This window comes from Vipera berus (genome assembly GCF_964194415.1).
Source record: "Vipera berus genome assembly, chromosome: 1".
NCBI lineage: Eukaryota > Metazoa > Chordata > Lepidosauria > Squamata > Viperidae > Vipera > Vipera berus.
The window spans coordinates 267,228,427-267,242,314 of NC_138202.1; the positions used below are offsets into that span (position 1 = coordinate 267,228,427).

General features: G+C 39.1%; 1 protein-coding gene across 4 annotated transcripts in view; it reads right to left on the reverse strand.

The window, feature by feature from the left end:
• The window catches only part of HBS1L (HBS1 like translational GTPase), a 47,865-nt gene extending 35,709 nt beyond the window's left edge, over positions 1-12,156 (reverse strand). For 2 of the 4 annotated variants that reach the window (XM_081335884.1, XM_081335883.1), the window contains exons 1-4: positions 11,945-12,156; positions 9,704-9,769; positions 8,474-8,602; positions 2,180-2,374 (exon numbers count right to left, since the gene is read on the reverse strand). In XM_081335884.1, the coding sequence (XP_081192010.1) occupies positions 2,180-2,374; positions 8,474-8,602; positions 9,704-9,769; positions 11,945-11,987 (433 nt within the window). In that variant the 5' untranslated portion in view covers positions 11,988-12,156. Of the gene's footprint in view, positions 1-1,015; positions 1,463-2,179; positions 2,375-6,515; positions 7,120-8,473; positions 8,603-9,703; positions 9,770-11,944 lie in introns of those variants that run through there. The other 2 variants (XM_081335886.1, XM_081335885.1) reach the window with 2 other exon arrangements.
• Positions 12,157-13,888: the final 1,732 nt, after the last annotated feature.

The following is a 13,888-nucleotide window of genomic DNA, read 5'->3' on the forward strand; positions in this document are numbered from 1 at the left end:
AAAATTAACTTTGGCTCATTGCACTACCTAGTGAATGCCTTCTTTTGACCTGATTTTACAATATCATCAGGAGATGGTGATTTGAAATCAAATGGAGGGATTGCCAGTAAGGGTCCAACTTCATTAACTTTTGCTTCTTGTATTTGCCTGCCATACAAAAAAGCCTTATGAATATTTACACTTTGATGTTTACATCTCTTTGAAGGGTAATGAAGACATAAAGTTATAGCAAAAGCAGAGGGTTTTGCACACAAAGTTTTTGACCATGAAAAGGTGCCTTTTAAAATAGATGGCCTCACTTTTTTTTTGCTTTTCTTGCTTCCTTTAGTTAAAAGCATTTGCTGTCCCTGCTTTGAAAATAAAACTTTAGTTTCTGGAAGCATTGTATTTAACTGTACTCCTTCAGGCTCTGGTGATAATACTGATTTTCTAATAAGTACACTTAGATCAATATCTGAATGTACAACTGAAGGTTGCACCTTTTTAGCTAAATGAAATTCTGAATGGCTGTTTATTGTTTCAAGGCTGTCCACTGCAATAGATTTTGCAATTAAATCTGAAAGTGATAAACTCTCAAGCTCTTTTACTGGAGATGACCGAGAATGTGTCAAGGAAGATAAAGATCCTGAGAGTTCTGTCATGCCAGATGATACTGGAAGTTGGTTGGTTAGCTGAGACAACGGTGAATATTCTAATTCCATGTCTGTGAAGTCTGCTGAGGGTAAATTGCAAAGATTATGCAATGAGCAAGGCTTGCTTGAATTGCTTCCTTGGTGTTCCTGCAGAAGATCAGCCAGTGATAGACTTTCAGACATTGAAAATGCTGAGCTGTTAGCCTTTGAGGAACTGCTACTCGTGTTTTTGCTTTCAAAAGATTCAGTCATTTTATTAGATGCATTACTTATATTGTCTAGTTTTAAATTATCAAAATAGCTATCCAAGCAGCTTTTGGGTCCAGGATCATTTTTTTTCTGTGGCATGATTAATGAACCAGCTTGTGCATCTGATGAATCACCTGTTTCATTAAGTATGTCTTTTAAGTCCTTAAGGTCTTTAAATTCAGACCAATTCCAAGAAGCTTTTTCTGATAGGTTTTCTTTAAGCAATTCAGTCCCTGAATTAAACCAAGTGTCACATTCAAAGCAAGATTCCCTAGTTGTGGTGCTATTGCTCCCAGCTTGGGGGAGAGTGTCACACTTGATAGATTGTTCACTGCCATCACTTAATGGCAAAGGAACATTTTCCAAGGTTTTGCATGAAGATGTGAGAGTTTTCTTTTTAGCAGTTTTCAAACATTTGGATCTGAAGAAAATTTTATCACTTGGAACTGAAGTATTATAAGTGGATTCAGCATTGACAACTGGACCGTTAAAACTGAAGGAGGAACCAGTGGAATCAGAAATGTTTTCAACCAAATTAGTCAAGTGATTAATATTAGAAAATATTTCTGAACAAAATAAGCCTTACCTTACAACAGCCAACAATTCCAAGACAGATGCAAGGTCACAGTAAAGATTGTTTCAATTTGCAAGCAGGAAAGGCAACAGCAAAATCAAGAAAAAAGAACACGAAAGGCATTTAATTAACAAACATTATTGAAACTGTATTTAGAGTAATATATTATATGTTCATGAATTCAGCTTCACATATATGTTCAATTTAACTAAAATTGCTATTTGAGTTAAAGTAATTAATACAGCACATCGTTTGTCTCCAAATTATATTTACAGGATGCACCTATTTATCTTTGTAAGAGGAAGATTTTATTGTACTGTATCCCAAGTAGCACTTTTGTGTTACATTTATATGTATTATTTAGCTACTCGATTTACAGAAAGAAGAGTAGTTTTTCTTAGAGAATCAGTTTGGGGTACTTGCTAAAAAACTAGGAGACAGTGAGTTCAAGCCCTGCTTTAGACACAAAGCCAATTAGGTGACCTTGAGCCAGTCACTCTCTCTTAGTGCTAGGAAGAAGGTAGTAGCAAAGTGCATCTGAAAATGTTGCCAAGACAACTGCATGAACTTGCCCATGTAATGATCAGGGGTCTTGACTGAGTCAAAGGCGCGCGCGCGCACACACACACACACACACACACACCACACACACACACACACACACATATAAAGTGCCCTTTTAAAAACTTTACCTGTAATTCTGCAAATATAAATATAAACATACCTTTAGTTGGCCTTCCTACAATTACATTATCCTCATTCTTGGTCTTCACATTTTGCTTCTTGTCTTGTGCAAGGATAGAATCCAAAGCCTGCTGTATATCAAAGTTACTGCTGAGTACTGCTTCCACCAGTATTTTTTCTGGCACTGAATCGCCAAGTACTTCTTTCATATGATCAAGGCATGAATTTAGCTGACCTAAATAATGGGATGAAATAAAGAATTATTAGGGGGAAAATCTTGCAGAAAAAATCACACAAACAGCTGAAAATAGAGTCTCTAATTTCTTTTAAATAATCACCATTTTCACCCAGGACAAAAAAAATACACATTTCATAGTACATTTCAGATTGGAAGGCAATAGGATATTTTGGAGCAAGCGTGGGCATACATGTAGCTCCAACACTGAACTTATTATTCAATATCTTTTTAATACACTTATTATAAAAGTGCATTATAGAAATAGATTAAAATGAGTGCAGATTTGAAGATACAATGTATTTAATCAACGTATTTGAAAGAGACAGACAAAGCAGAATAATCAAATATCATGCTATAGTTAAATTTGGTATCATAGTTACTATAGGATATTTCGCTTACTCCCAGTTTGGTGTAGTGGTTAATGTGCTGCCCTAGAAACCAGGAGACTTAAGTTTTAGATATTTCTTAGGCCTGAAAGCTAGCTGGATAACTTTGGGCCAATCACTCTTGCTATCTAATGTGATATGATGGGGAAATTAGGAGGCAGGAGTATTAAGTACACTCACCATCTTGAGATAATAAAGATACAGTGAGGGGAAAAATCATTTGATTCCCCCCCTGATTTGCCCACTGACAAAGAAATTACCAGTCTATAATTTTAATGGTAGGTTTAACAGTGAGAGACAGAGTAACAAAAAAATCCAGAAAAACACATTTCAAAAAAGTTATAAATTGATTTGCATTTTAATGAGTGAAATAAGTACTTGATCCCCTATCTATCAGCAAGATTTCTGGCTCCCAGATGTCTTTTATACATGTAACGACCTGACATTAGGAGCACTGAAGGGAGTGCTCCTAATCTCAGCTTGTTACCTGTATAAAAGACACCTGTCCACAGAAGCAATCAATCAATTAGACTGCAAACTCTCCACCATGGCCAAGATCAAAGAGCTGTCCAAGGATGTCAGGGACAAGATTGTAGACCTACACAAGACTATCGCCAAGCAGCTTGGTGAGAAGGTGACAACAGTTAGTGTGATTATTTGCAACTGGAAGAAACACAAAGTAACTGTCAATTTCTCTCAGTCGGGGGCTCCATGCAAGATCTCACCTCATGGAGTTTCAATCATCATGAGAACGGTGAGGAATCAGCCAAGAAATACACAGGAGGATCTTGTCAATGATCTCAGGGCAGCTGGGACCATAGTCACCAAGAAAACAATTGGTAACACACTATGCCAGTGATGGCGAACCTTTTAGAGACCAAGTGCTCAAAGTGCAACCCAAAACCCACTTATTTATTGCTGGGTGCCAACTGGACGTGGCTGTGGTGGTCATGGCAGATTGGGTGGGTGTGGTCAAGGTGAGTGTGGTCACCTCAATGTTGCTCATGGGCAGGAATGCCTGTGGGGGGCCAGGGTTGGGGGAGATCCAGGGGGTCTCTGGCAGGTGGGGCGGTAGGCAGGAGGCTCCTCCTGTGGGGTAAGGTGAGGCAGGGCAGGGGTGCCACTGCCATGGGGCAAGGCAAGGGCTCAGGCGGCAACTGCCTGACACCTTCAGCCCCCCCACACAGAGGCCAGTGAGTGCATTGGGGCTGACGGTGTCTGTCAGCAGCCACAGCCTGCTGGCCCCTCGACTGGCACACTCTGGGGCTCCGCAGCCCGCTGACAGCAGTTCAAAGAAGCTGCCTCTGAGCTGGATGGCCAGCCGACACTGAGGAGGCGATGCAGTGGCTCGTGCCTGGGAAAAGGAGAGCTTGCAAGGCCAGGAGGGATGGGACGGAGGGGGTGGAGAAATCAGCCATGCCGGGATGCATCCGGCCACATGGGGCCTTGGCGAGTTAGCAAACAGCTGGTTGAAGAGACAGTTGCCATCTCCAGGGAATGGCGCATGTCCCCACAGAAAGGGCTCTGAGTGCCGCCTCTGGCACGCGTGCCATAGGTTCGCCACCACTGCACTATGCCATGGAAGACTGAAATCCTGCAGCGCCTGCAAGGTGCCCCTGCTCAAGAAAGCACATGTACAGGCCCATCTGAAGTTTGCCAATGAACATCTGAATGATTCAGAGGAAAACTGGGTGAAAGTGTTGTGGCATCAACGCAACTCGCTATGTTTGGAGGAGGAATGCTGCCTATGACCCCAAGAATACCACCCCCACCGTCAAACATAGAGGTGGAAACATTATGCCTTAGGGGTGTTTATGCTAAGGGGACAGGACAACTTTACTGCATCAGAGGGACGATGGACGGGACCATGTACCCTATTCCAGCATGCCAATGACCCAAAGCACACGGCCAAGGCAACAAAGGAGTGGCTCAAGAAGCAGCACATTAAGGTCCTGCAGTGGCCGAGCCAGTCTCCAGACCTTAATTCCATAGAAAATCTGTGGAGGGAGCTGAAGGTTCGAGCTACCAAACGTCAGCCTTGAAACCTTAATGACTTGGAGGAGATCTGTAAAAAGGAGTGGGACAAAATCGCTCCTGAGATGTGTGCAAACCTAGTGGCCAACTACAAGAAACATCTGACCTCTGTGTGCCAACAAGGGTTTTGTTGGGTTTTGTTACCAAGTAATGTCATGTTTTGTGAAGGGGTCAAATACTTATTTCACTCATTAAAATGCAAACCAATTTATAACCTTTTTGAAATGCATTTTTCTGGATTTTTTGTTGTTGTTATTCTGTCTCTCACTGTTAAAATAAACCTATCATTAAAATGACCATTTCTCAATGGGCAAACATACAAAATCAGCAGGGGATCAAATAATTTTTTCTCTCACTATACATATACAGTATATTTTAAAAATGGGCTAAAACTATAATGCAATTTCCTAGTAGCCCTTGATTTTGGGATCTAGTTCTGGGGACCATCCATCACTTGTTCTGCTCTAATATAAGATATAATGTAACATAGCATAATATAACATAATTAATTAATATAATGTAGCATAATAATATAAAGACTATTATTTCTGCATGAGAGACAAATTCCTTGTGTGCCAAATCACACTTGACCAAATAAAGTACTCCAATTCTTATTGTTTTACTCTACTCGATTCATATACTAAATATTATATTAAAAATGAATAAATGATGAGCAAGAAAGAATATTGGAAAAAGGGAATGTCAGGAGAAAAGCAAGATAAAAGTGCAAAAAGAAAAAGTAAACAAAATAGAAAAAGAATGACTTCCGTATTTCTTTGATACAGATATAGATTAAAAAATACATTAAACACCAAAATCCCAAGATCAAAATTTCATTTCTTTCAGTTCCTTACAAATACTGAGTGTTTTTCAAGTAAAAATAGACTGAAAAATATTTCAAAACTATGTTTTTACATATGGTATTAGTGTCAAGACTTTCATATGTACAAAGTTAAAACGACTTACAAATACCTACAAAGGAAAAATGGATGGTGAAGTTGATAGAATTTGCAGAGATGGCAAAATTGGCAGCTTTGATTAGATTGTTCAGTTATCCTGGGCAAAATCTGTGTCCAACCTGAAGACTTCCTGTTCAAAGAACAAATGGCAACCACGGCCAAAAGCATCTCTGCATAGCTGCATTTATGTGCCAACTGCAACTGTTCCTGACCTGGGAGCTCTGATCACAGTCACTCATGCTTTGGTCTTCTCGCAATAGGACCCCTGCAATGTGGACTTCACGGGTCTGCCTTTGAAAGTATTTGGAAACTTCGGCTTGTGAAAAATGCAGCGGTGTGGAGTTAGAAGTGCATATCATTGGCACTTTGCAGCACCTCTGCTGCATAATTTTATTTCATTTTAAATACAATGAAAGTTTTTTCAGACAAAAACACGCCTGTGCCATAGGTTCACATGTGTCCCCATCGTGGCCAATCTCTACATAGAAGAGGTAGAAACCAAAGCCCTAATTTTCACCCACTCACTGGTATAGGTATGTGGACGATACATGGCTCAAGATTAAAACACAGGAAGTAGACACCTTTACCAAACACATCAACTCTGTGGACAAATACATTAAATTCACACAGCAAGACGTTAAAGAAAACAGTCTGGCTTTCCTGGACTGTACTGTGTACATTAAGGAACACAGAAGTCTTAACACTGAAATTTACAGAAAACCCACACACATAGATCAGTATTTGCATTTTGATGCTCACCATTCACTGGAACACAAAATGGGAGTGATCAGAACCCTACACCAAGCTGAAACTTTACCTACCAGTAAAGAGGGAAAAGAAAAAGAACAAAAACATATCAAGGAATCCCCCAGAACTTATGGTTATCCTAACTGGGCCTTCATCAAATCCAAAAAAAAAAGACCTAGCAAGAGCTCCTCCATTACAAAGAAGAGAACAAAACACAGCAACATTGTCATTCCACACATGGCAGGAATATCTGGAAAGCTCAGGAGGATTTTCAACCAACACAACGTACATGTACACTTAACCCAAGAATACACTAAGGCAGAACCTTGTTCACTCCAAGAATAAAACACCCAGGCACAAACTAAGCAATGTGATATATGCATACAATGCAGTGAAACATATGCAGACCTGTACTTTGGTGAAACAAAACCACCACTTCACAAATGCATACCACAACACAGCAAGTCAAACCCATCAGGACAAGATTCAGTGGTCCATCTGCATTTGAAAGACAAAGGTCACTCTTTTGAAGATAGCAAGTCCACATTCTGGATAGAGAGTATCACTGGTTTGAAAGAGGGGTAAAAGAATCCATCTATGTTGGAACTGAACACCCATCCCTCAACCACTTATCTTCGGTTTACAACTCAGCCCTTGCAGTAGTTCGAAGATTCCACAAGCAACTGCATCCTGATTCAGGTGACTATGGGAGCACAGATAAACCCCCCAAGTGGCCTCAACAGCTCTCAGAGAGGGCTAAGGACAGATGACTGCAAAGAAATACAATCCTTCCATTCCCCACCCCCATCCTATCAGAACCTGTCTTTCCATTCCACCATCCAGTCTTCTGTAGGTACCCATCATTCCATCACCGACATCAGAACTGATGAAGTTTCTTGGATATAAAACAAAATATTTTCTTCTTCCTCAAGGAAAAAAAACAGTCCAGCAGTCCAGTTGCCTTTCGAAGAAAAAAAGCACCTTTGAGACAACCATGACCTGAATGATTGTGGATCTTCACAGACACTCTGCTCCATAAGCTCCGTTGGCTGCCAATGCGCTTCTGATTTTAATTCAAAGTGCTGGTAGTCAACTTTGAGGATGGGTTACTTATGGGACTCCGCAATTCTATGTACCCATCCTGTAAGATCCACCGGGAGAGGCATGCTTCATATTCCATCCATCAGAAGTGCTCCAGCTGGATCCATGAAAAGAATTCTGTCTGTCAGCGTATGCACCTTGTGGAATATCATTCACCTGGAGATCAAACTTATCCCAACCCACTGACCTTTAACAAGACCTGGTTTGAAGACCAAGCTTGAGGTCACAGAGGTATGGGACAGCCATCAGATGGCTATATTAATTCTTGTGATGGGTTGGTTTCCAGCTGCTATTTTGTTGTTTATAATTTTGTAATGTTGCTTTTATTCTGTTTTTAAGTAGTGTTAGTTGTCCAGTTTTTGTTTTTTAAGAGACAACATAAACTTAATAAATAAATCCTTGTTATATTTAAGTTCATAGTGTGCTGAAAATTTATAGAGAAATATTTAGCATGTCCAGTGGTGTAAGAAGCATGCTAATGCAATACAAATTAGTGGCAATGGAACTAATCCCTTTACAGAAACTGTCAAATTTGTGAAATCATACATTTACTAGATTAAATCAGACTAGCTTCTGAGTAATTTCTGAGTACTTCTCACTGGGAATTATTGAAATGATGTATCTAACAAAGTAGATTAAACAGAGTGATACCAAGTCTCCTTGCCCCACCCATCTGTCATTCCACCTTCTACCATCATTTGCTTCGTGTTAGAATTTTTACATAAATTTTAACTTGTTGCATCAGTTCTTTCAAATGCAGATGTCAGCCAAGTACATCAGTTTATTGAAAATCAAGTATTTCTGTAAACCAATAAACAGAGCACACAATGTACACATTAAATGAATGAAAGTTATTATTTGTATAATACCTTTTTCAAGTCCAGTCAGCTGGTGACTGGAGATAAAATTGCTATGTTCAGAGTCTTCATCATCATATTCCTCTAGAGGTTTGCCAGAGACTGAAGTATTTTCTCGTTTTGAATAAATAAACTGAGCAGCTAGAATAAAATAAGAACAGAACAAGGGTTATCTGGGTGAAATGTCCATAATTAATTTGCCTTTCTATTCTTAAAACTTTTGATCTTTTCAAGAACTACAAATATTTATTACCAATTCACAATAAATATTTCTGCAAAGCTGATTCTAATTTCTATAGTTTTATTCTTGGCCATTTGTTTAATTATGAGGCACAATTAGTTTGCCTTTTAAAAGTTTCATATGAATTAAAATGTTTCATTACAGATGATGAAAGTATTTGTTTAGCATAATCATATGGTATTAATAATCCCCAAAGTCCTTTTAAATACATCAACTATTATATATGAAGTTTTATTATTTCTATTGCTTTTGCTTTGGCTGAGTGGGTTTGAAAAGAGATATACATGATAGTAAAGTTTAGGTTACTAAGATTTAGATAGGAAATTCAGACAAGCAGTAGTATACTTCAAATAAGCTGATTTTACCAGATATCAACTCCAATCCAATTTCTGAAGTGCTTTTTGCCTCCATTCATTATTCCCTTCATTCTTATCAAAGTATTACACCAAGTTAATTTATATACATCTATCCATCTATATATTACTAAAACTGCCACTAAATGTCTGTACCTTTTACTAGGCAAAATAGTACACTATTGGGAAACCTTTTTCAATCAAGGTACTTCAAATGAATTAACTTACAGAGAGAGTTGAAAATCCAGGACTCGTGACTCCTATGGAATTGTAATTTGGAAACTTTTATAAAACATTTTATGTCATAAAAATTACCATAAAGTATTTTATGACATAATGAAAAATGTCCTAACATTTCCTGTGAAACTTCTGTTTGACTGTGCTATACAGTTCAAAATGCACTACTTTCAAGGCAAACAAACACATCTCTAAATATCTCCCTGAATTTTTAAGAACTTCTCAAATATATTAGAAGTTCTGCCATGTGAAGATATTGAGCAATATGGTAAGGAATTGTCTCTGAAACCATGATCCAACAGGCCACAGGTTCTCTAGTCCACATACCATACAGAGGTAGCAGCCTATGGCTACACATCAAATGGCACAAACCTACACCATAAAACAATAATGGCAAAATGTAATGCAAACCTGTTGATGGTGAGATGCAGTAATCATCTTCTACAGATTGCCCATAAAGGTCATCATCTTCAAAGTCTGAAGGGCAAAAACAAAACCAACCTTCTCATGACTGTAATTTTGAATAATAGTCTTATTTTATTCTAGCAACCATCAGAAGACATTGTAATTAAATAGCATTTCCACTTGAGTTTTTTTAAATATATTCATTAAAGACAATTTAATTCCTGGAACTTCTTTTATTTACATCTTCTTCCTGAAAATGCATCAGGTCTTTTCAGATATTTCTTATCCCAATACATTTAGAACTTATAACCTGCCCATAGAAAGCAACAAAAAATAAATACCATTTTAGCATTTTTTCAATAGTGTTTCACTTTGTTTACAACAGTATATATTCTGTTTAAGGAAATAAGCTTGAACCACAGTGTTAATATTAAATATTAATATAATATAAACTTGAATTTTCTAATTGTAGAATTTGAAGTATTTTAAAAGTTCAAACTTAATATTTAGACACTGCAAGTCAATCTCAAAAGATCAGGCCAATTGAAGTGCTTTATTTCACAAGCAAAATGCCTTTCTCTGCCTGATAGTTGCAAGCAGCCATAGTGGTTTATTGTCAGAGGACACCTGTTTCACCTAGACATGCATATTGCATGCACAGAAGATATTCCTTCTGAGTATACTAAAAGTTCTCCTTAATTTCAGAGGACATGTAGGGAGAAATTAAATGCAAGTAGGCAATTGCTTGATAGTAATCTTTAAAGTCAATGTCATATCACTTGTAATAATTTAACAGGAGCATACTACTTCAGTTTAAAAATTATTACTTATTTTCAGTGTCTAAGTATGGAACTATTACATTCCTGAACTTGGGATCAGGATTTAAAATATTTTTCTCCTATGCATATGTTGAAATAAAATACTGTAGATTAAAATAGTCACAGTGTAGAAGAAGAATAAGGGATGAAATAACAACTATGTTAAAAATAAGAGATGTGGGTGGGTGGACTAAAAAAAGGATCCTTTTGGTCACATGATTTAACCCCGTATTAAGTACATATTTAATAATCTGAAAAGGTGCAATTGCAATCATTGGACAAGATTTAGAAATAAAGTTTAACATTTGGATTTAAATCTCTTAAGTTCATACACACTTGCCCACGAATCCAAAATCTGTTTTAGACTCGTGCATCCTTTTCTTAAATTGCTAAGCACATTGGTTTGTGCTTAAATTGTCTGAGTCTTTGGAGAAGGGCGGGATATAAATGGGATTAAAATAAATACATAAATAAATAAATGTATCATATAATGTGTGCCCAATTTGAACCAGCTTAAATGTTTAAATAAGAAGCTACCATTAACTCTACAACACAGAACGCGTCTCCCAATGTCTTAAAACAGGGAACACTCAAAACAGAAGCGAGACTTATGAAGCCATCTGCTTTGTTCATTCTAGTGTTGCGTCTTCTATACGGACAAGATGTTACAGGGGTCTTCAAACTTGGCCCTTTTATGACTTGTGGACTTCAACTCCCAGAACTCCTCAGCCAGCTTTGCTGGCTGAGGAATTCTGGGAGTTGAAGTCCACAAGTCATAAAAGGGCCAAGTTTGAAGACCCCTGAGATGTTATTTCCGCTTGGCTTTCCACACAGGCCACCAAAGTCCTCCTCCTACTCTCAGCTGTGAGATAAGACTGTCATATCCACACACGACCCTCCGCCCCACCCCACCCCTTTTTTCTTCTTCTAGTATGCGTTCATCAAAGGCATCCCACGTGGAAGCTCCGCGGAAACGTCGAGTTGTTGTCAAACGCCCTACTTTGTTGACGACCATTATTATCAAACCGAAAGCGAGTTAAGTCTTGCCAGCTTGAGCGTGGAGACCACTCTGTCCGGCTTCAAATCGTCGAGCCTCTCTCGGTCTTTCGGGATACGAGGGAACACGTAATAACGGGCTGAAAGCCGCCTTTTCCCGAAAACAAGACTTCTCCACGTAAGCCGGCCTAGTTGACAACAAGCAGCCTCCCTTCGGGTGCAGGAGCCCGACCTCCTTTGGCTCCTGGCCGTTTCCCGCTGGCTCCCCTCCCCCACCCCCTCCCGCAAAAGCCAGGCTGACCCGTTATGTGATGCCACTAACGCTCCTCGCACCGGCCTCGGAAGGCGGCTCGGAGCCCTCTCGAGAGCGAAAAGGGCGCTCTGAAGGGAGGACAATAACAAGCTCTCGACAAGCGATAGCAACTCGCTCTACCTTCGTCGTAGTTGTAGCCGCGGACATTTCTGTGCCGGGCCATGGCGGGCGAGCCGAGGAAGATCTGAGGTAGAAGAGAGAGGCGAGGCCTCTGAAACCCCTCAAAGTTGGGTAGTGGAGCAACCCCAGGCCGCCATATTGTTGATTTGGGCCTACTACAACCGCCCCGCCTTCAGCTTCCCTCGGGCTTTCTGCGCCTGCGCTGACCTCCCTTGCCTTCCCCGACTGCGCATGTGTGATCTCGGTGCTTTCCTTCCCCCCTCCTTCCCCCCTCCCCTTCCGTCCTCAACGATTGTCGACTCACAGACTAGGCTAGGGGAAGCTAGGCAGTGTAGTGCCCCCTTTCGGCCGGGCGTCGTTCTGCAGATTGCCTCGGGTCGGTGGGGTTGTGGCTCTCTTGCGGCCAAGGTTCAGGATCGCTGCCTCTCGCGCAATGCTTAATCAATTGACTTGTTCGTCGGACTGCTAGGTCGAGGGTTTGGGCATGTTTGTTTTCGAAGAAAATCATTCGGCTTGCAGCTAAGGAACTGAGAATTCTGTCTTAATGCATCTGAGAGTCCAGATTAAAGATTGCTGTGATTCAGCTTGGAAAAGTGTGATGTAAGCTAGGGGATCAGGAGTACCGCACCTAGTAGCTCTCTCCAATTTTTCTTTCTTTCTAGGAGCAATTGCTTGTGAATATATCTTCGATACAGCTAATCCTCGACTTACAACAGTTCATTTAGCGACCATTCAAGGGGACAAGGGCACTGAAAAACATGACTTTTAAGAGCACTTATGACCATTGCGTCATCCCCATGGTCACATAATCAAAATTCAGATGTTTGACAACTGGTTCATATTTATGACAGCTGCAGTGTCAGGTGTGTGTATCTGTGTGTGTGTCATGTGATCACCTTTTGCAACCTGACAGGCAAAGTGAATGGGAGAGTGAGATTCACTTAACAACTGTGTTATTAATTTTAACAACTGCAGCGATTCACTTAACTGTGAAGGTCGTAAAATGAGACAAAATTCATCCTGTCTCATTTAGCAACAGAAATGTTGGGTTCAATTAACATAAGTCAAGGGCTACCTGTATCTAATTTCACAAGGTTTACCATTCCTGCCACATATTTCTGATCTCATTTTAACAATTGCCATATTGCATAGCACTGGGTATGTTGCCAGTATCATAGTATTTCTGGCCATAGAATGGGAAAAGATATTATCTGATATAGTTCTTGGAAAGAAAAAGAAGATGGTAAGATATCATGACAGACAGACAATGTTAAGAACACAGTATTTTAATAAATTATTTCAGAGTTATAATTTAGGCTTTCTTTCATTCACATCAACTTACAAAGGACAATAGAACAAATCATTTGTTATATTATTTAAATTTATCTGTAATAAAAGTTTAATTGCTCATTATAAAACAAATACCATTTAAAGACTAATCTGCTATGTCAGATACGTCTTCATTTTATAAATCAACTTGAAACCCTATCTGATCAAAGTTCATGCCTGCAGTATGATGATTCTTTTATATCAATATCTTTGTCATTCTGACCTTTTCAGAATTATAATAATACCACAGAGTTGGGTGGATATTGAAAATATGCAAGCTCTTGATAATGAGGCACATTATCACAAACTTTTAAGAGGAACTGTTTACCACACATTCTTCAAAAAACTTCAGGCTTTTGTGAATATATTACACACTCCTTTAAGAATCATTATACTTAATGTTTTAGTGCATGTGACAAAATAAATGCTCATGCTGTTATACATTATAAATGTTAGCATCTATTCGTGACTTTGTTTCACTACATTTTTTGTAAAAAACAGTATAAGATGTGAAATAGTTTCACCTGGACAGCTTGCGTAAGCCATTACATCTTTTCTTTCTTCCTTGTCTCAGAGGAAAAGAATTATAGCCATCTGATATAATAGCAGTTTTTA